General features: G+C 34.6%; 1 protein-coding gene across 1 annotated transcript in view; it reads right to left on the reverse strand.

Annotated features, from left to right (window-relative positions):
• The window catches only part of IMPG1 (interphotoreceptor matrix proteoglycan 1), a gene marked incomplete at both ends in the record, with an annotated part of 151,270 nt that extends 131,480 nt beyond the window's left edge, over positions 1–19,790 (reverse strand). Inside the window, one exon of the mRNA XM_081294998.1 lies at positions 19,724–19,790. Coding sequence (XP_081151124.1) covers positions 19,724–19,790 — 67 coding nt within the window. The remainder of the gene's footprint in view (positions 1–19,723) is intronic.
• Between the last annotated feature and the right edge of the window lie 7,699 nt (positions 19,791–27,489).

Here is a 27,489-nt window from a genome sequence, read left to right on the forward strand (position 1 = left end):
TTGGAAAAAAATAGGTAAAATTTAGTAAGAGTTAATTGATAGTTGAAAGACCTGTTATAAAAAGGGAATATCTTTAATAGAAGCCTGAAAAATATTTTGAGGCAGAAAGTATTTCTCTAGATGATGAAAAACTTGAGTCTAACATGAATGATGAATTTGCTGCTATCAACTCTCTGGTTGAAGTATGAAGTTACACAGAGAAGATAAGGGCAAAGTAATTTCAGGAAAAAACAAATACACAAACCGTTTCCTAGAGTAAAAGAGTAAATGAGAAAAAATTACATATTTTATGTATTTGGAATAATAAGCAATTGTACTATTTGAAATAGTAGATTTTAAACCAGCAAAATAACACTTAAACCTATGGTTTTGGAAAATAGTCATATTATTGAATGAAGATGTTGAAGACAAAATGAAAATTAATCAGAATGTTTAGAACTTCTAAGCAAAGATGAGGAAAAGGTATAATATTCATGGTGCTTAGTTTCTAAATTTAACTTTATTATGTTCATCATTTGTGAAAGCAGTAGTAGCAACACAAATCATATAATGTCACTAAATTATTTAAATTATTTTAATAGTACCAGTGATACACAGGGTGTTTACTCTCTCTCTATAACTTGGGTGTTCTTGACCACCAAGTACATCCTGAGTTCCCATACATATAAAATGGGGAATAATTATAACCTCCCTGAGTGAGTCTCTGTGACATTAAAGGAATGACAACACGGGTAGCCCTTGAACCAGTGTTGGGCACATATTCAATAACTCCTTTATCTGACAACCCATGCATTCCACTTGCAGTGGTTGTTCATCTGGCATGACCTTTCATGAATGCTCCTCAGTCCTCAGACTTCCCTATACTGGTGTCCTGAGGTCTTCTATGCTTCTACTGGCAGTGCTCATGTTTGTCCAGTCTTTCATACCAGAGGGTCCTTCTCTTCCATTTTTTGGGGGGGCTCCTACTTTTTCTCTAAGGACCAGCTGAAGTATTTTCTCTTTTAAGCTTGCTCAGATCCCCTGCAGAATTCATCCGTATGTTTCCTCATATTCCTCTAGTGTGGCTCATATTGCTATGGCATTTTCTGACTCACCAGTGTTCTCAAATCCTTACTATGTTTCAGGCCCACTGTGGTATACAGTGGTAAGTTAGATGAACACACATCATGCAACTGATGTTGTAGTGCTTTTTTCTCCTGCTTTGAGTAATTTGTTGTAAATACGAGTTTCCCCCTTTAGATTGCAAATGCCTTGAGGTTCTGTGTTGTCATCCCAGCCTTCTCTCCTCTATTCACCTCAGTGCCTAGTTAGTATGTAAAATGTTTTGTACATGACAGATATGAATATATATATTAAGTGAATAAATGAAAAATGACTGTAAAATATTAATGGGTTTTTAATGATATATGTATGAGTTAGATTTATTTTAAAAACCATTAGACCATGAAAAATAGCTTTATATGTCTGGCCCACTTACATTATTGAAATTTCCCTTTTAAATTTCTGCCCACTCTCTGGTATATAATATCAGAGGATTAGGACACAGATATATTAAATAAAGCTTAGTCAAAGAATTCTTTTGTGAAGGAACATTGAAAGAACAGAAAGAAAATGGTTTATGTATTAAGTGCATATTACTAACATCTGTATTCCCAGACACTTTCAATACATCTATAAATAGACAAATAATCAAGGAAACCAATTAGAAGTGTGGGTTTCAGTGAGAAAGAACATCAGTGTTACCTAAACCTTAATAATGACAACCCTGAGTTTATTTGCCCCTCAATGGCTATATCCAATCCTTTGCCTAGTCCTCACCTGCATCCTTGTGGCTGAGCATGGATGGAGAAAAATAAGCATTAGAATTTGCTTTAAATTCAGGATCTTAAGTAAACTCATACTCCTTTCCTGTAGTCTGTTCAAAGTCCCATTCTCCTGGAGAACTGTACACAATTTTTCTCAGATTTCCTGTACCTTCTTGCTTATATATACTTCCAGCTGATGAGTCCTTCACATTTTACTGAGAACAAGATGAGCCAGAAGAGAATTTGCATATCTTCCCTCTGGCTGTACCAGTGCTCATGTACTCTGCTTCCCCTCTGTGGCTGATGAGGGGTGTGTGCTATAATCTAAGCTCCTTTACTTATGCATCCATCCTTGGTCAACTCTCAAGGAAATTCTTCCAGAAATTCTAGCACTTTCTTACATCATTACTTTTCCTCTTTGTACCAGATTATTCTTATATGTGCACAAACATGTTATTACTCTTCCTTTTATTATATTTTTATGTGGTGCTGAGGATCAAGCCCAGGGCCTTGCATGTGCAAGGCGAGTGTTCTACCCCTGAGCCACAACCCCAGCCCCTCTTCCTTCTGTTATAAAAGAAACAAAAAGCACTCTCTTGAAACTACATTCTCTCTATCCACTGACTTACTTTTCAATTCATACTTACATCAAAACTCCTTGAAACATCCGTTTTTACCTCCTTATCCAGAACAAAGCAAAGGCCTACATAAGTGAGAATTCACCTGATATCACATGAGTAGGTAACAATACCTTTCCTTCTATTTCTCAATGTTTCCTTTTTAAAAATTATTTCAACATTTGTGATGTGTTCATAGAGCCTGGTGTATTCTACATGCTAGTGTGACACTTCACCAGATTGGGTTGCTATAACTGTGAGGGTTGGGAATAGATTAAAAGACCACCAGTGGCTGCCTGAAACCTTTAATAGTACCAAACCCTATTTACACTATGTTATTTCTATACATCAATGCACAAATTTAACACTCGCTAACTTTTCTAGTTTAACAGCAAATTTGCATGGATTTCTTTTTCTCTCTTTATAATTTCATGAACAGAAGATTTGTTTTTACACTAGATCTTAGCAGCCTAGAAACCATTGAAGTTCACATTATTTTCCCCCAGAGTCACTGAAGAGCTTATTTTTTCCTTCCTATACACTGTTTGGCCTCCAGTCACAGATGGATGACAAAGTTTCTATTTCAGATTTAACTTTGCCCATGAACTGGTCTCTTTCTTGGTTATATATTCAAGCTGATAATTGATACAGCATTTACCAACCTGTTTGGACCTCTCCTCAGCACTAGAGAAATATTTTTTAGTTTTCTATTAGAGGCTTATGATATAAGGTTACTGTACACTTTTAGTGACAACAGTATATAAGAGGAATAGGAGAATGGAGATTTCACAACAGCATTGCTAAGAAAGCAACAGTCACTGATACAAGGCACTTAGCAAACCCATTATAACTTCCTGGGGGAAAAAGCCTCAGTGTCTTAATGAATGAAGTAATGGGAGTGAAGACAAAACTTACTGGAATTTCTACAGAACAGAAATCTCAATTTGAAGAACAGAACTCCATAGAGACAACAGGGATAACATTTCAGGATCAAATCAGTGACTGGAAGTTTTCAGAAAAAAATAATTTAATCTTGCATAAACTTTTCTAATCTTACTAAAAAGAATGAAGAGTTGTGGCCTTTATGCAAATATTCCATTCATGAGTGATCCAGGATATCCTGGTGTTCCCCCTACATTAGCAGATTCTCAATTATGCACCTGAAATTTTTTTCCAGATAGCAAAGGCAATTAAATATACATCATGCTTAACATACTTGAAAATGTATGAACACATTATGCAAAATTGCTGAACACCTTATTCAAGGCTGTTTCAGAAAATTATATGGACTTTAAGCACTCTGTTTTCTGGATGATCAAGTAGAGAACATAGAAGTTTCTCCAACTTGCTTTTCCATCTGTCCTCCTACATCCGATTCCCAATAAACTCACACAATGACAACCCTAGTCTGTGGCCTGAGAATCAAAATATGTTGGAATAAATGATGCAAAAAGGATAAAAGAAATTAAGAAAACTTCCAGTTACTTCCTTTAATAAATTATGAAGTAAATAAACATTCACAACAATGTTTTCATTATCAATGATGCATAGAGAAATGGCTACATCATTTCCCTTGCTGAAGCTTCTGAAAATCTATGCCATTGCAGCCTTTCTTACCTTCAAAACTGGCATTTGTTCAATAACAGCACTCTCTACAGAGGATGCAAATCAGTATTCCCTTCTCTCAAAGAATTAGAAGAGTTGCATTAACTTTGTCTTCATTGTAAAAATCAGGCTTAGCCATTAACTTACCTGTGTCAGGAGGAAAGGGGTTAGGATGACAACCCATTACAAGAAATAAAAGGTTGCTAGCTCTTAATTTCTAGGTTATACATATACATTTGTATTAAGCTTCACTTTTACCCCACTTACCAAGAAAAAAAAAGAGAGGAGGAGGAGGAGGGGAAGGGGGAGGGGGAGGAGGAGGAGGAGGAGGAGGAGGAGGAGGAGGAGGAGGAGGAACCAAATTTGAAGGTGAGATGCTGAGAAATTTGCAGAGGTACAAATCTATGTTTATTGAGGAAACATGCATGAGTGGTCATTAACAAAACTGAAGACAAAGGGAAAGTTAGAAAAAGAAAGGAGATTGCCTTTTTGTGTCTAGAGTAGATGGCCCTTTGAACAGGTGTAATTGCCAGCAATTCAGGTCTGGTCAATGTCAGGAGGTGGAGTGGCAGCAGTGTAGCAGAGCTGTGTCCTTAACTGTCCTCAAAGCATAAGTGTGTGCTAATTCCCCATCCTCTTAGTAGGGACAAAGGGCAGGGCATATTGAGAAGAGGAGGTGTGTTCTCAATGTGGACTGATCTTTCTGTGAGCTAAAGAAGGAGAGAAACATATTGGAGGTACTTGTTATAGGGTGATGAGAAGGTGAAGTAGCATGTGGGTATCTTCATTTAAGGCATTAAATCACTTGATGAGGCAGCTCATGGGCTGAAGTCGGTCTACTCATAACCAGCTGCCAGCTTTGGGGGTTCTGCACCTGCTTCAGAACCATACCTCTGGTCATAGGGAATGCCTTTGCCTCTTAACTAAGGGGACACACAGCTTCAAGATATGCACTTTGTGCCAGAAGTGGCGAGAAACTGCAAGTTCAACATGTTGCTTCCTCACGGAGCCCTAAATTTACTTTAAAATTTTAGCAAAAAGTGTAATATGTAAAGGACCATAAAAATTTTTCCACATGAATACATAAGCGAACTCAATAAAATCTTCCCCCACATTTGAGCCAGTCTTGAAAATAAGGAGAGTAGGATATTTTCATAAACTGTGATTAATAAAAAATATATTGCTTTGAAAAGGGCTGAATGGAGTTTGATGAATGCTGCAGTAGAGCTTAAGTGATCAGGATAAGAAACTGGAGTGGGAGCAAGTTGTGGCAAGTTGTTAACTGGCAAAGCTGAGATCTCACACCTGGTTGCCTGTTTTGTATTTGCTGACTGGAAGAAACAAGTGCTTTCTCCAGCAACTGAGTATGCTATCCCTTAAATAATCTGAACATCTTATAGCTGGAACATCAGCCCTATTAGGCCACTTCTAATCATCTCATTCTTACATTAACTTAAATCTTTTTTTTTTATCACTTCTGCTTCCTAATTCTTAACCCATCACATGCATTTTTTGGGTAACATCACTGTAAATTTCAGAATATGGAGTTGAAATAAGTATACTGGCCACTGGTAAGAGAACTGAATGGAATTCTATAAGTAAGTCAGAGATGTATGGATGATGAGTTACAATTGTACCTTACAGATGTATGGAACAAAATACTTTTCAGAGCACTTTTAAAGCCTAACTTGACTTAAAGATTGGAAACCAACAGTTTATGCCAGAAAGTATTAGGCAATTCATGAGCAGGAGGTAGATCCAACCATGCTTTGTGAAGCTGATTTAGAAGTGGGTGGGGAAGACAAATAGCAGGAATTCACAGAGACCTACACCAAGAACCTCTAAAATAAATCTGCAAAAAATTCAGGAGGAAGCTGACTTTAAAAACTGGGGTGCAGTGAGATAATAGTAGGTGGGCAGTAATGTGGATTTACTTATGAGATGCATTAATAACTTGTGTCAAGTACCCACTTTCCTTCTGTTTCCATCAATGTTAGGGGGCTAAAACACAGGGTATTTTCCAGTCCATGATTGTTAGGGGTGCTGTGTATTTGGGGACACCAAAATCTTACCATATCTGAATTATTCATATCAGGATCAGCTTTAATTTAGCTCAGCATCTTTGTTTTCTGGAGCTTGGTGCTGTCCATGATATTACTAACCCTGAAACACACTGTCCCTTGGTTTTAGTGCTCTCATATGAACCTAATCTTGGAGTATGTTGCAGTTATGAGTAGAGAATAGCATAGATAGAGTATTTATTGCAAATATTGCCACAAAAGCATGGAATTCTAAATACTCAGGGCAGGCAGAACTGGAATAGAATAAAGAGAAACAGATGTACATCTTGGTAAATTTCTGATCTGTAGGACATACTATAGTTCCTGCAGAAAAGCAAAGTTAACTTCATTTTGGGTTCCTGTGTCTCTGGGGTTACAGTGAAGGTGGCTCTGCCATGTTCTGCTCATGGACAAATATCTCTATATACTTCTGGTCTCTAACCTAAGAGGGAGATAATAATAATTCCAGCACTATAGTTTTGATTTGCATCTTTATATTGTATAGCTTTGCATTGTTTTGAAAATTAAATGAGAAAATGGTTAGGAAGAGCTTTGTGAAAGGCCTAGTACAATGTTAGTTGCTATGATTCTATGCCATTTTTTTCCCTGAGGTTTAGGATTAAGCCTGAAAGGAACAGGGTTTCCTGATTTGGAAAATAAAAATATGGGGCACAGTCAAATTTAAATTTCAGATTAACAGTGAATAACCTTTTAGGAAAATGTGTCTTGTGCAATATTAGATGTGCATAGACCAAATGTTTTTGTTAAAAGACAGGGATTATCAGACTACATTTTAAAAAGTCCAACTGTATCTTGTTTTAAGAGACACATATAAATCAAAAGATTCAAAGTAAAAGTATGCAAAAAAGTCACAATATGCAAACACTAATCAAAAGAAATCTGGTATGGTAACATTAGTATCAAATGAAGTCAGAGCATTGGTGGCAAATGTTAAATAACCAATGCTGGGGCATGAGGTGATATTTGCAGTATTTGCCATTGTTCCTGTGTTAATACTCGCCATGACTAATTTTAAGCAACCAGTATGACGTAAGTGAGTTGGGAAGACATGTTTTCAATTGGCTCTTTTGACTCATTACAGGTCAGTTCCAGCATATCAGTGGGAAAAGTTCATTATTAAACAGAAAACATTACAAAGATAAAGACAGACATGGCATAATGATGAAAGTATTTTAGAATGATGTAAAAAGTTAAAATTTTATGCCCTCAAGAATTTTATAAATATATGAAATATTTTTTTTAGATAATGAGGAAAATAAAATTCACATTAGGCGCATTTAAAGATTGCTTAGTTATCAAAATAATAAACAAATAAAAATCAGTAAGGGTAGAGATGTGAAAAACATGCTCAAACCTGACCTTTTAACATATATGGAGGAATATATCTCCAAATTATTAAATATACCCTTTTTTTCAAACACAGAGAAAACAAACAAAAATAGAGTATATGCCTGACTGAAATGCAAATCTTGATTTTAAAAAGTGTGATATCATGTACATTATGTTTTCAGACTAATGGGAAGTCAGTGAGAAATTAGCTTTATGAACAAGGAAAATCCCCACATAAAGAGGAAAAAGCCAAAAAAAAAAAAAGCCTTCTAAATAACCTATAAGCCAAGAAAAATCATGATTATTATTTTACAACACTATTGTAATATATAAGGTATTTTATAAAGTGATAAAAATAAAATACTTTCATCAAATGATAAAAATAATATGTAATAAAAAGTGTAGTTTAAAGTTAAAGTGGTATCTAAAGGTTAAATGATATGATTAAAATGACATAAAAGTAAAAAAGCTAAATATTAATATGCATCCTTCTCAGGAGGTCAAAGAAAGCAAAATAAAGCCAAAGAAAATACAGAATAAACAAAATACAAAGAAAAAATGGAGTAGAGAGTAAAAAACAAAATGTAAAAGAGAATATCACATATATAATAAAAAGAAAAGAACTTACACTTCTTTTACAAAGCCAAACAATTTTTCCTTTGAAAATACTAACAATGAAAATGAAAAAAATCTTAACAGGTAAGATTGAAGAAGTAAAGAACACAAAATGAACCAGTAACCGGATTAAGAAAAGAAAACATTAAAGTTTTTACAAACTTGTATAAATATGAAAAAGATACAAAGAGAATATGAATAATGTTTTGTTAATAAATTTAAAAAATAAAGAGAACTAACTGAAGAAGAGACAATATAACTACATGTTGTAATCACCTTTAAGGAACTGAGTAAAGTCTCCACATACAGTAAAGTCTCATGGTTTAACAGAGACTTCTACCAAATGTTTAAGGAAAAGATTATTCCATTTTTATGAAAACTCTCACCATACTTGACAAAAGAAGAATGAGAAAAATATTCATGATCCAAGCTTTGTTGTGAAAGTAACAATTCTAAATAAATTATCAGCACATGAAATCTAGTGATATATAAGCAATGTAAGAGCAACTTGGATTTATTTCAGGATTGTGGGATTGTTTTAATAACTGAAAACCAATTACAGTAATCTATCAACATTAATGAATTAAAAGAGAAAATCATTTATATAATTAAGATTATATAAAAATGATTTTTATATAATCTTAATAGATATAGAAAAAACACAATAAACTTCTATATCTATTCATGATTAAAAATTCTTAGCAAATTAAAATTGGAATGGAACTTTTTTACTTGGTAAAGAACATTCACAAGAACAAAACAATCATAAAAAACTGAAATAAACACATTTAATGGTGAAATATTAAAAATAATTCCTTTGAAATTAGTAATTAGATAAGAATGCCTGTTAGAGTGATAACTACAGTTTCTACTAGATGGCCTATGAAAGGTGTAAGAAAATATAAGGAAATAAAAGTTTCAAGAGCTGGAAAGAAAATCTACATACTCTTTGCAAATGGTATGACTTTTTAAAGTTAGAAAACCTCAAAATTGCTACGGAATTTTCAGAATTAATAAGATTTTTTTTCAGCAAAGTTATTGAATACAAAACCAATATGAAAAAAACCAACCACATTTTTACATAGAAAATGTAATAATACCATTTCTATTATCACAGGTTGTATAAAGTATCCAGAGAGGGGTAAGTCTAAGATATGGATTCTATTTATTAAATAATTGTGCAACTTTATTGAAAGATATTATTACAAGGAGAGATCTTCCATTTTCTGGAATAGGGAATTGAAAAAAACAGGTATTGATTCTCCCCAAAGTGACCTATTCAACACAAGTCCAATCAAATCCCAAGTAGCAGCTTTGGACATTCTACAATGCACACACACTTCAAAACATTATGTTGCACACAGTAAAGCACACAGTTTTATCTTTTAATTTAAAAAATGAAATGAATTTTGACGAAGTGTTTTGTGGAAATTTGCTACAAAGGTAGCAGAATACAACAGTCACTAATATGGCATTATGTAAAAATGTGAATATGTAACAGATGTGATTCTGCAATCTGTATTTGGGGTGAAAATGGGAGTTCAAAACACAATTTGAGTCAAATGTATGAAAGATGATATATCATGAGATCTGTAATGCTTTAAATAATCAATAAAAAAATGTAAAAAAAAAACAATACAAAAAAAAGAAAAAATTATGTAACATTCCAGAAGGCACTAAAAGAAAACAATTTTCTTAACAATTTACATTATCTTGAAGAGAATTATTAAATATAATGAAATTATTAAGAAAACAATTTTCTTAACAATTTACAATTTACATTATCTTGAAGAGAATTATTAAATATAATGAAAAGGAACCCCCAATTTTACCCCAAATGCAGATTGCAGAATCACGTTGGTTACACATCCACAATTTTACATAATGCCCTATTAGTAATTGTTGTATTCTGCTACCATTCCTATCCCCGACTACCCCCCCTCCCCTCCCCTCCCCTCCCATCTTCCCTCTCTACCTCCCCTGCTGTTGTTCAATTCTCTCCCTTTTTTTCCCTCCCCCTTGCCCCTCATAACCTCTTGCCAGAATTCCTATCTTCATCCCAGTGCCAGTGAAGACAATGTAAATTGTTAAGAAAATTGTTTTCTTTTAGTGCCTTCTGGAATGTTACATGATTTTTTCTTTAGCCATTATTGCCAGAATTCCTATCTTCATCCCAGTGCTGGTGAAGACAAAGATAAAACCAATCTACAGCTTCTGCAATAGCCATCACTGAACTGCTTGCAGAACTTGCCTGGACTATGTATCACTTGTATGCATTGTGAACTCACCTGTATGCATTGTGAACTATCTGTTGGTGCAGCGACTTGTGGTAGTGTTGGGGTAGTTTTGCTGATGATGTCATCGGTGGTACAATTTTCCCAAAAGGAGCTGTCAATTGGCTTGGTGTATCTTCCTCCCTTCTGCTTGTCATGATCGTTCAGACCTCTCCACAGTTGTGGCTGTATACTGGACCAGTAGTCAGTGACGGGTAAGATCCAATTGCAATGGTACCAACCTAAGACAGGAGGCTGACGCCTTGAGGTCAGCTCATCCAATAATGGGTAAGAACCATATGTACTATTGGACAACCTAAGGCAGGCATGGTCCCTAAGCCACATGCTTGTTGTTTAAACAGAGAGGGGGAGATGTTGAGAGCCACAGCCGAAGGGGCCCCAGCAAACTTTCAGACTGCCAGCTGATGATTGGCTCACAGTGGCCCCAGCAACATCTAGCTGATTGGCTCCTCTGCAGTGATGCTCATTGGGCTATTTCCCCGCCCTTTCAGACTGCCACTGATGATTGGCTCACAGCGGCCCTAGCAACATCTAGCTGATTGGCTCCTCTGTGGTGATGCTCATTGGGCTGTTTCCCTGCCCTTTCATACCACGGAGCTTCTCATTGGGGGACTTTTTTGGCTCCACCCACGCGACCCAGCCAATCGGCCTCAAGTGCAGGAGGATTGTGGGAGGTGGAGAGGCTTGTGGAGGAGAGAGGCTTGTGGGAAGCCGGTGGTGGCAGTTGGGCTCTGAGGGTTTTTCCCGAGGAGCTCTTTTGTTTGGCGTGTGTGGTTCTAAAAATAAAGTTTGTTTCTTTTGACAAGTGGCTCCTGAATTGTGCCCAGCCAGACTGCGGCAGGTAACAAAATGGAACGGATGGGCTGACATGTTTATGACAGAAGGGCATGGTAGAGAAGAACTATCCAGTGAATGATACTCAATTGACTGTATATACTAAAAGTTATTTCTTCACAGCAGACACATAGACACAAACACAAGATTAATTCCAAGGACTTAAATGTAAAGGGCAAACCTATACAACTTTTATAAGATAATATTGAGGAGTATTTTTTTGTGATTTTTGAAATAGGCAAGGATTTTTTAAGACAAAACAACCAAACCAAACCAAACCCTGAAGTAAAAAGGCTGATTTATTATTAATAATCCCTGTCCATGAAAGAATACTAGTAACAAAATAAGAAGATAAGCTACATCTGGCAAGCAGTATGGAATGGAGTTTCCTTAGAAAACTTGGAATGAAACCACCATTTGACCCACCTATCTCACTCCTTGGACTATATACAAAGGACTTAAAATTAGCATACTATAGTAAACCAGCCACATCGATGTTTATAATATCTCAATTCACAATAAGCTAAACTGTGAAAGCAACCTAGATGCCCTTCAATAGATGAATGGATAAAGAAATTGTGGTATATATACACAATGGAATATTACTTAGCATTAAATGAGAATAAAATTATGGCATTTGCAGGTAAGTGGATGGAGTTGGAGAATATCATGCTGTTAAGTAAGCCAATCCCCAAAAAACAAATGCCAAATGTTCTCTCTGATAAGTGGATGCTGATACATAGTGGGGAGGGAAGGCATGAGAAAAATGGAGGATCTTTTATTGGGAAAAGGGAAGGGAGGGTGGGGATGGTGCATGGGGGCAGGAAAGATGGTGGAATGAGATGGACTTCATTACCCTAGGTACATTTATGACTGCACATATTGTGTGACACTACATTGTGCACAACCAAAGAAACATAAAGTTGTGCTGCAATTGTATACAATGAATCAAAGTGCATTCTGCTGTCATATATACCTAATTAAAATAAATAAATAAATTTATAAAGAAGATAAGCTACAGACTGGAAGATGATATTTGAAAGACATGTAGCTGCAAAATATTTTTTTAAATGCCTCTAAATCAATAAGAAAAGAAAGACATCCTAAATATTCTAGTAAAAAGTGGACTAAACACTTGCTTCTGTATTTTTCTAGGAGGGGAAACATAATGGACCCAAAATATATGAAAATGCATTTAACCTCATTAGTTTAATTTATTTTACATCCATTTATAATGTAATAATATATTTAATTAGTAAATGAGCAATATAAATTAAAAACCTCAATGAGATAACATTTATAATATTTCATCCTCTAATATTATTTATAATAAAATAATATAATTTATTTATTAAAAAATAAAGTTAAGCAACACTAAGTGTAGGTGAGGATTTGAAACAAATTATTCTCCAAGTTCTTTCATATGGTTGAAAATATCAAGTTTCTATACTTTTTATGAATGAATAGTATCTCATTGAGTTTATATAACAAATTTTCTTCATTGATTCAACATTGAGGGACACTTAGCTTGTTTCTATCTTGGCTATTGAATAGTGTTACAAAAAACATGGGAGTGTAGATATCACTTTGACATATTGGTTTTAGTTCCCTTAAATGTATACTCAATAGTAGAATTTATTCTGAAGGTGTTGGGGAGGCTTTTGATGTTCTTTTCTTTCCTTTTCTTTTTTTAAGCAGAAGGTGATATATAGATAGAAAAGCTATGTGATATATTTATTTTAAAAAATCAGATTAAAACAAATCCCCTGGTGGTTCATCAAATGATGACCCACATGTAGTATCTTTCCAGAAGGGTACTAATGCTTCTTCTTATTAAGAATTATATTATCCTGAATCATCTGGATAATTTTAGTAATTATTCCATCTTGGATTCCATCCTAGATCAATGAGATTAGAATCATCAAAGGTAGAACCTCAGCACTGGAGTTTTAAATGAATGTCGAAATGGTTACATGAAACCTTTTAGTCTGGGAAATAAAGTCAACAGAAAAGGAGACTGGTAGGGGAAGGTCTAATGGGAATTGGTGGTGAGTGTAGTTAATATCATAAGTAGAAATAACATTAGCAAAGACATGAAATTAATTTTCTCTGAAATACAAGAGAATGGGAAGAGTTTGGATAGATTCAGAGAAACTTTGAAGTAGAAAGGACAAGGGGAAGGAAGTCAAGTGACTCAGTCTTCTCAGTACGTAGGAGGAGGTGATAGGACAATGGCAGTAGTGGTAGTCATCATATCCATTTTAGAAGTCAGCACGTTTTGAACTTTGTTGTACCAGATGTCTCACTAAAAGCGTTAGCTCTTTTGAGGCATTCACTGCTATTATTATTCCTATTTTATAGATGAGGAAACCATAAGAATGAGTAATGTATGAGGTTGAGCAATTTGCCCAGATCACAGAGTGAGTGACAGAGTGTTCCGGGCAGAATGTAGTTCTGTGCAAGCCTGAGAGCTTTTGCTCTGAACTCTGTTGCTATCACTGCTTCTCTGAAAGAGAGAAATCTGGTGGTAGACTCAGGTGAGAGGGAAAGTTTGGGAATCTCTTTAGGGGACTAAGTCAAGGAATCCGATGATGATAGAATTGCATATAGGACTCAGATAAGGTAATAGTGCATTGATTTTCTTCATGCAAGCATTCTATTTGGCACTCTAAAAATAGTTGGCAGCTCAGATCATAGAAAAAGTGAAAGGTAAAGTTTTCCCAAGTAGAATTAACGAAATAGAAGGGAGAGGTCAAGGACTAAGGTTCCTATCATACAAACAAAAAGACCACTGAGAATTGCTCAGGAGCCCATAATAGGTTCTAGGGTTAATGTGCAGCACACTGAGACCAGGATGGGCTGAAGAACTGGAGCAACTGCCTGAGGGATTGGATTATTCTGATGAGAATAGGATTAGATATAATAGAAGGAAGAAAGAGAAATCATTAAAAAGGAGTGTTTCAGAATTTGATATCTCCAGAGGCCAAACATGTTGTGAACTTGAGGTGAAATTTTAGTGTTTAGATGAGGATGTTCTTATTTTTTTGTTTTAGAAGTTTTTCCCACTGTTTCGTAAAACATTCATTAGGAAAGTTACGGCCTGGAAATATGTGACACAATCTTAAGTAAATTACCACTAAACTGAGATCTTAATGATGGGCATTTAAAAAAAAAACCACCATGATTTGTGGAGTTCAAAATATCACATCTTTTTTTCTAATGAAGAGTAGAAGTCCTAAGACAGGTACTTCCATTTCCAAGGTAGAGCTGAAGAATATGACCAGGTATTCTGAGATATTCATGAAAAATAGATGTTAGAAATGGCCCCAAACCAACCATCATCTGGTGGTAGCAGAGGAAAGTTGTTTTTTTAATTAATAGGGAGGCTGAGGCAGGTGGATTGCAAGTTCAAAGCCAGTCTCAGCAACTTAGTGAGGCCCTAAGTAACTCAGTGAGACCTGTCTCTAAATAAAATATAAAAAAAGGGCTTGGGATGTGGCTCAGTGGTTAAACACCCCCGGGTTCAATTCCAAGTACCAAAAAAAAGTACTAAAAATCATATTACTTTCATTCGTAATATTATATTGGACTGATGTTAGACTAAGTAGACACAAGATAGAACCGGACACTGCTCGGTTCTCAGCTTTGGTTTTCTCTCTCCTACCTTAAAAAATACTTACCACTTTCTGCCTTATAAATGAGCACAGTGCTCATCACCCAGAGAAATATTAAGACACAAGATTAATAAAATTAGCTTGTGTGTATATGTCAGTAATCAAAGAGAAACGTATTAAAGCAAATGGTTACTAACATTTATTAACACGATCGCTGTGTACAAAACGTTTTGATGAGGTCTGAACTGATCCGAGTACAATGGGTTAATAATAGTGCCATTGTGTTTCACAGTTCAGCTTAATTAAATATGACTTTTGTTTATTTATTAATGCAGTAAAAACCTTAGATGGAAAAATTAGCCCTATACATGTTATTTTCTGAATAGAGTTAGTCTTTCTGAAGTGAAAACTTTTCGTTAATTTTGAGGTTCTGACATATCTTTGCAAAATTCCTTTTGGTTTAGCTTTCTTTAACCTTTCTCCTGGGGGCTATTATGAAAATAGATGCCAGCTGTGATGAAAATACTTAAGATGACTGAATAAAGAAAACTACATTGGCATGAATTAAGATGGCTTTACAAAAGCACACAGAAAGACACCATTTCCTTGGGAATAACTGAATGTAAATGGGAACCTATTTATCTCCTGAATACAATCACATGCTTAGAAGCAGCATTGCTGTTCTACAGCTTTTCGTATTCTTCCTACATTCACTGTGGCTGGAAGAGAGGTGCAGCAGTGGGAGAACATTCTCAATAAATAATTATAGTGGTGCATGCTGCAGTTCCGAGCTTGACAGCAGCATTTCCATATTTGAATTCTCATTGGCATGGCTATGCCACTCAACCTCATCAACTCATTGTAAGATGAGCTTTGGCATGCAGTTTGCCTTGGACCCAGAGCAAAGAGCACACCCTCCTACTTTATTAAAATGGTTCCCTCTGACTTGGTGCTCTTGTCTTGTGGGGCTGGAATCCTACCTAGTCTTGGATGAAAAGATCTCAGACAGTGAGCTTAGACTCCATGGTTGTTGAAAACTCTCCTTTGGGATGTTGAAACTCACAGTTTGATCAGAACTCACATTTCTTCCTTTCAAAATTCTGCTTTCTGTGATTCTAAAGCCTGCATGACTGCAGAACTATCTTTCCGACCCTTAAGCAAAAAGTGGTAGTGTGGATAGAGACCTCAGGGATAAGGTAGTCTGATATTTCACAGTGCAGTAATGAGGTCAGCATTTTACTATGGTCATTAAAACATATATATTGAATTATAATATAAACCTAGAAACTATTGTAAAAAACAAACTTTGTTGTCTCAGGTGGATTATTTGAAAATAGCACAACTGTGAAAACGATTGTGGCACCAATGTACATAGGATTTGAGTTTCTAAAGATAATTAGCATGGAAATCCAGTTGGTTGCACCCTCATGATTGACAGAAACGGCCAAGAAAGCAGTAGGTCACGTCAGCCCTGTCTAATTAGCTTACACATACAAAAGTCCTCTAATGTGATCAGTGATACACGCACATGGGCCAAAAGGCAGCCATTTCTTTTTAATTTTAAAGTAAGTATATAATTGAATAGTTTCAGGTGTATTGCCACAGTTTGTTCAGCATCCCTAATTTACACAGCTTCAATTTTAAGAACATCTTTTCAGATATAATTGAGCAAAACAGTCTGCCTTCGAACTTTTGAATTTCACTGTCCTGAGACTGTAGCTCAGACAAATTAGATACAGGAGCTGCACAGTTAATGCTACTGCCATTGGGCAGCTATCTCAGGTATACAAATGAAGCCATGTTCTTTGTTAATGGAGCAACAATGAGAGAAAATACCTTCCTGGACAATTTTATGAAATGAGAGCATTTCCCAATAGAACAGGATTAGTAAGAAGTGGAGTATCTTCAAATGCAAATTTCCTGACATTTTCAGCCACTAAAATAATTATCCAACTTGGATGAACTAATAATAACTTTGTTAAAGGTTTCATTTAGTATAGCCAAATGTAATGCAAAAGGCACACACTAAGATAAACACCATTTCCATTTTTAGGACTTGCCAACAGTGGGTTTTCTCTTTTCTCTTTCTCCCACACATTGAATGTCACAAGAAATGAAATGAAATGATTTATATGAAAAAGAAAGGTAAGAGCACAAAGCAGTGCCACATATATCACATGGAACTGGCATCCTTGTTATTTGTCCAAAATACAGGAGACTTGATGTTGATGAAGTGAAATAGTGTTTTGAAAATTTGAAGTATCTTTTTTGATGCTGAAACAATTTTATTTAATGAATGTTTTGAAATCAAATCCATTCCACCTTTGTGGTCTATGGAAAAACTACATTCAGAATCTCCAAAGAAAACTGGCAAGTTTTTAAATCTCTTTTGTTTTTTGTGTCTAGCACAGTATTGTGTACATGGTAAGCATTCTTGAATCAAACTGGGAAAAATCACTGAAGGATGTTAGAAAACTTTTAGAAGCAATTTATCAATATGAATAAATGCCACAAAACTGTTTGTATTGTTTTTTTTAAAGAGAGAGAGAGAGAGAGAGAGAGAGAGAGAGAATTTTAATATTTATTTTTTAGTTTTCGGCAGACACAACATCTTTGTTTGTATGTGGGGCTGAGGATCGAACCCGGGGCCGCATGCATGCCAGGTGAGCGCGCTACCACTTGAGCCACATCCCCAGCCCCTGTTTATATTGTTTTGATCTAATAATTTTATTTTAGTAAACTTATGTTAAGTTTTGATTACTGATATATATATATACCCAAAGCTATTTATTTTAATATTATTCATAATAACAGAATAATTAGAAATAATTAGTTCTCTTTTGTTAAATATTTGGATAGAACAAATCTTGATATAACTATAGAAGGGAACAGTAGGCAGCCAATCAAATGATGTTTGTCAAAGCTAGAAAGCAATGTAGAAATTCATATACTCTAATAAAACTGTAAAAAGCCTTATATAAAATTGTGTGTGTGATAGAGCAACAATCATGTAGAAAAGAAGCATACCTAGAAAAGAAAATGAGGAAACACTGAGGTCCCCATGTAGATTATATTTGGATGGAAATACTATGGGTGATTTAGAAAATATCTCTTTGATTTTTCAAATCTGTAATTTTTAAAAAAGAAACATTTGAGTTTATCTAAATACTCAATTATTATGCTTAGCACCTAGTTGTATTGAATTGAACCCTCATTTTTCTCCCCCAAACTATTTTCTATGTAAATATAATCATGACGTTTAATTAGTCACAAATAAGAAACCAGTCTGCCTGAAGTACATAAACTGTGATTAAAGTAGACCTCACTAATTGAAATTAACAGATATTCACGATCTTAGATGATTGTGTAATAAAAAGTCCAAAACTAATATCATGTTAGCACTTTTTATTATGCAATTAGAGCACATTTTTTGATAGAAGTTGGCATAAAACAAATTGTAATTTTTTGATGAGTTTTTAAAATTTAAATTGTTATATGTGAAATTATGCTATTTGTAATTATGTATAATGGCCAATATATATGAAAATAGAAAAAAATAAATTAGTTAATATAATTAAGCAAACATATAAAAAATTGCAAATCTTATTTGCCTGGTCAAGTTCATCAAACAGACAAATTGATCTGCTTCATTAGTTTAATCTTAGGATACTGAAATATAGTCATTTGTTTTTAATCAAAATGTTTTCATAAATATTATAGAGGGGCTAGGGTTATAGTTCAGTTGTAGAGAGCCTGCCGAGCACATGTGAGGCACTAGGTTCAATCTTCAGCACCACATATAAATAAATAAATAAATGAAGTTATTGTGTGCATCTAAAATTAAAAAAGTATTAAAACAACAACAACAAAAACCCATTATATATAATTGATAATTGAAAAGAAAGGTAAATAAAGTTTTGCTTCATCCCCTATCATTTATACGTAACAGAACATGAAGGAAACTTTGAAGGAAACTTAATATGATCTTTTCCAGAAAAAATTTTCTCCCTCCAAATGCAGATTAAGAGAAATTAAGTATAAAATAAGTATAAAATTAAGTAAAAAATAACTGATAGAATCACAGTTATTTTTTACTTAATTTGCAATACATATTTAAAAAATTTTTTTCCATAGACATTTCAAAACCAATACTGTAATCAAAATGTTCATTGAGTGTTTTAATGTTATCCCTAAAGAAGAACCTAACATTATTGATTTCAAGCAGCTTAAAAATATTATGTTGTAATGATAAGGGTTATTTTTTTAAAAATCAAGACTTTGACATGTTTTTTTAAAAATAAAACACATTATTTTTCTTATAAGCCTGTTTTGTGCCTTGGTTTCATTTCAAATTCAGGTAAAGCTTCACCACAAGAACCTATATTATCTAGTTCTCTTCATATAACCTCAAAAACAACGAAGTTTCTAAGATTGCCATTATGAACACTGGAGATGAAACACGCTTGGCTATTTTCTAAGGGGAAACAATTCATGATTTAATTGAGAGAAGTTAGGAAATGCATTTTGGTCTGATCATAAATGTCTTATAATTAATTTCAATTTTAGGTTTTGTATGTTGAGTTTAGGTGGATAAATGGGATTGATTTCACGGACCTACTAATGTTATTGATATTAATGATATGAATTTGCATTTTTTTATAATGGCAAAAAGGATGCATTAATCTCTGCTATTTTGTTAACACAAATCACATTTAAGATTGTGTAGTAAACATTAAATCATCATTAACTATCCTTTCTAATAATCAATGAATCAACTAACCAACTAGTTAATCAGTTATTATTCAGAACCTGCCTTCTATTCACCCTCTAAAATTTAGTAGTAACTTTGTTGTTTCTGAATATTCACTTCTATGAATAGATTTTATAGATAGACAATTTTAAAAATAAAGAAATTTTTAAATAACTTACCTTTGTTTCCTTGAACTTGAAGAAAAATCCAAATAACAAAAATAGCCCTTTTAGTTTCCAAATACATTCTGGCTTTTGTGTATTGGTAATTCTGAAAATTACAGAACACCCCCAAATTTCATTAAAAGAAATAAAATGACAGAAGGATGAAAAAATTAATTAAATGTTGGTGCCAGCTGAGTGAAAATAACCTTTTTGATTTATCTTTATGAGGGTGCTAATTTATGAAGAGCATGCAGCAGTGTCTGTTTCTGGAATAATCCGCTGATCTTCCACTCAGGTGTAATCTCTGCTTACGAGCCAGCTGGAGGAACCTTTATCTCATTAACCTTCTGGAGGAGCATCTGTCAGCCCAGCTCTAGCATTTTAAACAAGTGTCCACAGGCAGACTTTTTTTTTTCCTAGTTATTCACCTGTCACAGTGACACAGAGAGCTAGGAAAGTCCCTCCAAATATAGAAGAAGGCTAGCAGTTGGGGTCAGATGTTTTCCAAAATGACATGTCCAAGAATCATTCATAGAAGGAGCTTAATTGCTATCCCTGGAAGTATATGTTTATTCAATGTGTTATTATCTACAGATAGCAAAGCTGCTACCATTCTATGTTCTGCTTTGTAAATCACTTTCTATCTGGTATTACATACAGAGGGGTTTATTTTTGGTTAAATTCTGGTTTCATTTTTAAAATCTGTTCATGCACAGAGTTCAAGGAGTCTAATGTTTTTTTTAAATCATGAAAAATGTGCCTGCCTTCTCTTCATTTCTCCATTCAAAGGAATTCTTTTTAATTCTTTAAGTTAATTCTTCTAATCTTCTGATTTGTAATTCTAAACAGTACACTACTATTACTATTTTGGGGATGATCACTTTTAGGTATTATTAGATAAGGGAATTGAGAATATTTTCCTTCTACACACCCTTTTAACTCAGTATAAGGTCTCAATTGTCACATCATCCTTTCATCTTTCTCCCTCGCTATCAGTGTATTTTCACTTTATTGAATATTCAGTTTTGCATTATCGTGACTGCATGCATGTTAGATATACCTGAAACATAAAGCATACTGCAATTACTAGTATGTATTGAGCTCTTGTGTTGTGGACAGACACTGTTTTTAGAGATTTCTATAGATTATCCATATTTGTATCAATACAACATACAAGGTAAATGTACTATTATCTCTGTTTTACATTTGAGGAAAATTAGGTGTATGTGGCAGAGTCAGGGGTTGAATTCAAAGAGTTTGGTTCAAGAGCCTACACTTAAAAATTTTTTAGTTGACATATAGTAATTGAATGTTTTCTGGGGTACAGTGTTGGTATTTCAACACAAGTGTATGATATATAATGATCAGATCAGAATAGCTGGCATATTAATTACCTCAAACATTATAAATTCTTTATGTGGGAACATTCAAAATCCTCTCTACTAGTTATTTTGAAATACATAATTATTATCAACCATGGTCAACCTACCGTGTTATAGGATATTAGAGTTATTCCTCCTGTCCATTTGCACTTCTGACTATTAACCATCCTTTCCCAGCACTTTTTTCTACCCCTGCCTCTTCTCAGCTTCTGGTAGCCACTATTCTACTCTGTATTTCTAAAAGATCTATTTTTGTAAGCTTCTACATACAAGTGATAACATGTAGAAATTGTCTTTCTGTGCCTGGTTTGTTTCACTTAACATAATGTCTTCCAGGCCATCCATATTGCTGTAAATGACAAGATTTCATCCTTTTATGAAGAATTTATACTATTTTTTAAAAATGTATTCTTTATTTTAATTAGGTATACATGTCAGCAGAATGCATTTTGATTCAGTGTATACAATTACAGCACAACATTTTTCATTTCTCTGTACACGATATAGCATCCCACCATATGTGCAGTCATACATGAACCCAGGGTAATAATGTCCATCTCATTCCACCATCTTTCCTGCTCCCATGCCTCCTCCCCTGAACTTATACTCTCAACAACTAATCTGCCCCTGATGCCTTTTGCAATTTTCTCATTAAAATTTTTTTCTTCATTTTCTGAATGAAAAACATTAAATTATCCCCACATATTACCTTACATGTGTGAATTTTCTCTTCATGTAGTTAAACACTTCAGATTGTCTTTCCTGGGGCTTTTTAACCCCCTCCTCTATGTATTGTTTAATTTCTTGTCATGGTTCTCAGCAGTCATCTGAGGAATTGCACTTACAATTATCTTGGGGCTTTTCCCACCTCTCTCGTGTTATTGAATCCTGCATGTTCTGTACTCTGTGTTGTCTTCTTTCTTAATCTCTTCTTTTAGCAGAGCACATGCTCTGGTGGATTACTGAAAATTCATGGTAGATAAATTTGAACATTCTTGTTTGAAAATGGTTTCCATCTACCCTTATACTTGATTGATAGTTTGGCTAGATAGAGAATTCTACATTGGAAAGAGCATTCACTTTGAACACTGAAGATATATTTATTATAGAAATTCCAGAATTTTCTTACTATTGTTTCCTTTTTCATTGTTTGTTGTGGCTTCACACTTAAAAAAAAAACTTTCCTTTAACATTGTTTTCTTGGGGTATCCATAAGTAGCAGAGGGTAATGGATGTTTGGCTCTCATCTTTAAATTCAGATTATTTTGGTAATGTTTAAAGAAAATTATTATCAAATTGGACTAGAATCATACTTACAACAGTGGGTCTGAAAATGAGCAATGCATTACATGGAAGATAAATCTGTATTTAGATAACCATATCTAGGAAAATGATAATGAGAGTGCAATAAAACAGATGCATGCTTATATGTAAACATTTCTAATATGTATTTGAACAGGCTGGAAAGGCGGCAGGAGCTACGAAATGCTTCTCTTTTGGTTTGCTGTATAACCTTGTGTTATGCTTACGTTTCTTACTCCATTGTGAAATGTCAAGATTTTATCTCTAGAAAAGAAAGCAACAATTTCAACTTATGAAAACAATTTCCACTTCATAGTCATCTTAGTGAAACATGTTACTTCAAGAAAACTATGGTGTAGACTAACTTGTCCTTAAAAAATATCCTATATGGTAGATATGGATATAAGGGTATTTAATTTATTTTAAAGTGACAAGTATTTAAAAGTTCTTGACAGCAGCATCATATGCATTTTCCCCATTGTTGATTAAAAACTTGGGTAAATAAAATGTTGATAACTGCTACTTAGGAAGCAAACAAGATTGATAAACACTCATTATTCTTTTTTTTTTTTTTTTTTTAGAGAGTGCAGCCCGGGTTCGATCCTCATTATTCTTTAGATAATGCTTTCTGGGAACATCAGGTGTTTCTCTAAGTACTGTTGTTTAATTATGGGTCACGGTGGTTAATCCAGAAATGCTTCTTCAAGCTGGTTGACTGTCAACAGTAGTTACATGTTCTTAATAAAGGAAGACTTTTCCTTTAATTTTGGCAGAATTTCAGTGATGCATTTAAAATATACAAGGTAAGGTGAAAGGTTAGTATGTCTTCGTAGACACATTTCTTCATTTGAGATTAGAAGACATATAAATGAGATATGATTACCAAAATGTATCAGATAATATCATAAAGAAACAATTTCATTTTTTAGTTAAAATAGGTACAGTTTTTTGGTTCCCCTTGAATACCCAAATCTCAATTATGTACTTTATATGCATAGCATCTTACCAGCACACTGATGAGTTAGGTCCTAATTTTATTTCCACTTCACAGAAAAGGAAACTGAGGTTCAGAGATGGTAAATGTATTATCCAGCTTTGTAACTTGTAGAACTGAAACAAGGTTTCCAACTAAGGAATTTTTAATTCCAAAGCCTGTGTTGTCTCTGCATTCCCTTTACAAGGAAAACAGGTGCCAAGAGAGTAACAAATACTCACAGGACAAATTCGCAACACTAAAGGAGAGGAGCTGTTGAAAACATGGGTCACGTTCCAAGTTCACTGTTTTGCTTTTCCCCTTCATACTGCATCTATTAATTGGGCAATAGGTGAGGTAACTAGGTAAGAAGCTAGGAAATTTCCACCTCTGGAACTGCATTGCTTTTTCTTTGGCAGAAGGACAACTATTCTTAGATTTTTAGCTTTTTATTTGCTCACATTGTTGATTTGTCTCTCCATTTCAGGCAGGTAAAGGGATTCTTTAAGTATTTTCATCACCATCGATATGTGTGACTAATCAGGAATAGCTGAACCACTTCTAAAAGGAGCCAGTCTTAGGAGAGGCAGGTAGGCAGGCCTTGAGTATTCTGTGATCTGGAAAGAATAGGATCTGCCACTTCTGAAAACAAAGCAAAACAGTGTCCTCAACTGTAGGTCCTGGTGTTTTGAATAAGTGCTTTTCTTGTTAATACAAGATTTATTTGGTGTAGCTTAGAGAATTTTCCCTGTATTGTTACTCATATTTTGGGAAGCAGAGATACAATATACAGAAAGAAACACAAGGGCAATACCAATTGGAATGCCATCTAAGGTAGCCTTTCGTCATCTGAATTTATGCTCCAGTTCCATCTTACTTTGGCTGTCAGCTAAAGACTACAGCATCCAACAAGAAAGGGATGCTTTTGGCATAAAGAGGAGAGGAGCAAAAGATACAGTCTGGCAAAACTGCACTAGGACATGAATGCAGGGAGGTAATTATAGGGTCACAGGATGACAGTTTTAATGAGGATGTGAATGATAACCACCCAGGGAGGAAGACCCTATGTCCTCAACTACCCTCATTATTTTCTAAGAACTTTTTGCTGAATCCTTGCATGGGAGGTCTTGAATAACCCCAGTTTTCTTGTGGAGACTGCAGAGGGACGGTCAGCCTTCCTCCCAGACTCTTAATGTAGGGCTCTTGCCTGTCTTGCCTCCTTTTTCCTCTTAAAGATAAGAATACAGTGAATGCAAAATAAATTGACTTAGTTTCTCAGTAAAAATAATTAAAAGGTAAACACTAGAAAAGTAGATAAACAGTTAACTTTTTTATCTTAAAAGTGTCAAATGGCATATATTTTGGAATACAGCTTTTTAAAAAATAATTAGCCACATCTGCTAAGAGAATCAACCAGATATATTTGGTATTGGTAAGTTACATACACTGCCTTTTATGTGTGTGTTCAGAGGCCATAATAAATATTGTACATTCTAAAAGCACAGAGACTTTCTTCAGTGACTTGAATTTTATTGACATTAAAATTCAGTTTAGGGGCTGGGGATGTATAGTTTAGCGTTAGAGTGCTTACCTAGCATGCAAGAGGCCCTTGAGTTCAACTCCCAGTATCAAAACTCAACCAACTAAGCAAACAAAAACCAAAAAAAGGCAAGGGCTGAGGAAATACTGTCAGATCTGTTATAGGAAGGAATTCACAACCTTTCAGAGACAAGTTCAGTCACATAGTGTGGAAGGAAGTCAGTTTATGGTGCATTACACAGTAATTGGATTGTGAAAAATGGACAGCAAGTGAGACTTTTTTAAAAACTAAAGTCTACAAGTGAAAGATCAAGATTAGTTTAATAAGTCAATTGGGCCAAAGCACTTTAATAATTGTTTAGAGGCAGGTCAGCAGGCATGGGAGAGGTGTGAGTGAGTTTATATCACAGTTGGATCCTATGGAAGGTGGGAAGAGAGAGAGAGAGAGAGAAAATCACCATCATATGCTTAATAAGCTTTTACCTTAAAAGGAAGTTTTCAAATTGCTTCATTTTTGTAGGACTCAAAGAAGTGCTATAGCATGAAGCCTAGAGGTATTACCCTGGGAGGGCTTACTGTACAAAAATGATATGAAGTACTATGCCCAGGGAGATAAGGAAATGGAGTTATCAATTTAGGGTCTTTCAAAGCAATGTCATCCCAAAGATGATAGGTAAAACACTTTAATCACAATAACAAACATTTTGAGTACCCACTAAAGTGGTGGGAACTGATCTAAGCACTTTAGATGTTGTCTTTCATATGTATATTAACCACATATTATCATGTTTCATATGAGGAAACTTGAGCTTAGACAGGCTTGGAAAGTTCTGACTACCTCATGGCTAATGAGTGATTTAAGCCTGGTCTTTGATCACAAGCTAGAATTCCATGACCAGTAACTGTCAAGAAAGATGACGTTGAGCCTCAAAAGGAAGTTCAACAGTGACTGTTTTGTTTTACACAAGGAAGTTCAACAGTGACTGTTTTGTTTTACACAAGGTAATATCTGTAACTTACTTTAAAATGCTTTGGTGCATGAACAGATGTTTGTATGAATGTTTGTATGAATTTGAGCCACACTGTAGGTTTTCTTAACACTTTTGTCATCAATACAAAGTCTAAAAGAAGAAAGGCCGTGGTTGGTATTTAATCAAAAAGGCCACATTTCAGAAATGGCACTTTGGTCTTCCACAATTTTTAATTCCAATTTATGCTAAATTTTAAAACATCAGCATAATGAAAGATAAAGATAAAGGCTATTCATTGGTGAAATTATCAGCTTGTTACTCAGATAATGGATGATGGATATGGGCATTCATTAGTGAGATTAGTGACAATTAAAATTTGTGAATTGGTTACAATATTTTAGAAGTACTCCCTGTTCTGGCATGAGTCTAGGATGTCAGTGTTTACCTGTAGGATGAAGTTAGAAGCATGGTGTTGAACAATTCTCTTGTCCAGGTATCTCTTTGGAGGGTTTGGCAGACTAAATGATGGACATAAGGCTAACTGTATCCTGTCTTCAGGATGTTCTCATGTTTGTCTCAGAAGCAGTCTTTCACTCAAGGTATGGTGGAGAGATTTCAATCCTTTTCTGAAATTAAAAAGGGACTTAATTTGGCTTATTGAGCAGGCTTTATGATCTAATTGGATTCTGCTTACTGCCTCTCATTCACTTTCAACTCTCAGTGTCCACCATAGTCTACTAGAATCAGCTTATTTATGTTTAGCCTGAGCGATGTTGGTCAGTTCAACACATAACTTTGTAATTTTACTCTGTAAATCCACTTTCCCATTCTTACAAAGATCTATTCCTCCTGTCCTTCTTACTACTTCCATTTTGGTGGCTTTCTCACCAGTTTCCAATTGTCTTCTCTCTAGTTTTACTGAGAAGATACTTATGGTCAGCTTTTCAGCTCTCCTCATCTTCCATCATCAACTTTAATCTGAGTTTAGTGTTTTATCATGTTCATGGGTGTTTCCTCCCCCCATGGGTATTTTTATACTACACTGCATGAATATACATACACAGTCCAAGTATTCCAATGCTATATAAATAATTTATTTTATATGTCATTTTATAATAGTCATCTTTGGCCAACATTATGTTCTTGAGTTTTCTTTAAAAGTAATAATAATAATACTTATTTATATTAATATCAAATTCTCTATAGTCTTTCATTGAGTAACTACTGTCCATATTATTCTCTCTTGGGAATATCACACCAATTTCTTTTTTTTTACTGTTTTTATTTTTTATTTTTATTTTTTTTTTTATTGGTTGTTCACAACATTACAAAGCTCTTGACATATCATATTTCATACATTAGATTGAAGTGGGTTATGAATCCCCAATTTTACCCCAAATGCAGATTGCAGAATCACGTCGGTTACACATCCACAATTTTACATAATGCACTATTAGTAATTGTTGTATTCTGCTACCTTTCCTATCCCCTACTATCCCCCCTCCCCTCCCCTCCCATCTTCTCTCTCTACCCCATCTACTGTAATTCATTTCTCTCCTTGTTTATTTTCAAATTCCCCTCACAACGTCTTATATGTAATTTTGTATAGCAATG

The sequence above is a fragment of the Spermophilus citellus genome (assembly GCF_964194105.1).
Source record: "Spermophilus citellus genome assembly, chromosome: 5".
NCBI lineage: Eukaryota > Metazoa > Chordata > Mammalia > Rodentia > Sciuridae > Spermophilus > Spermophilus citellus.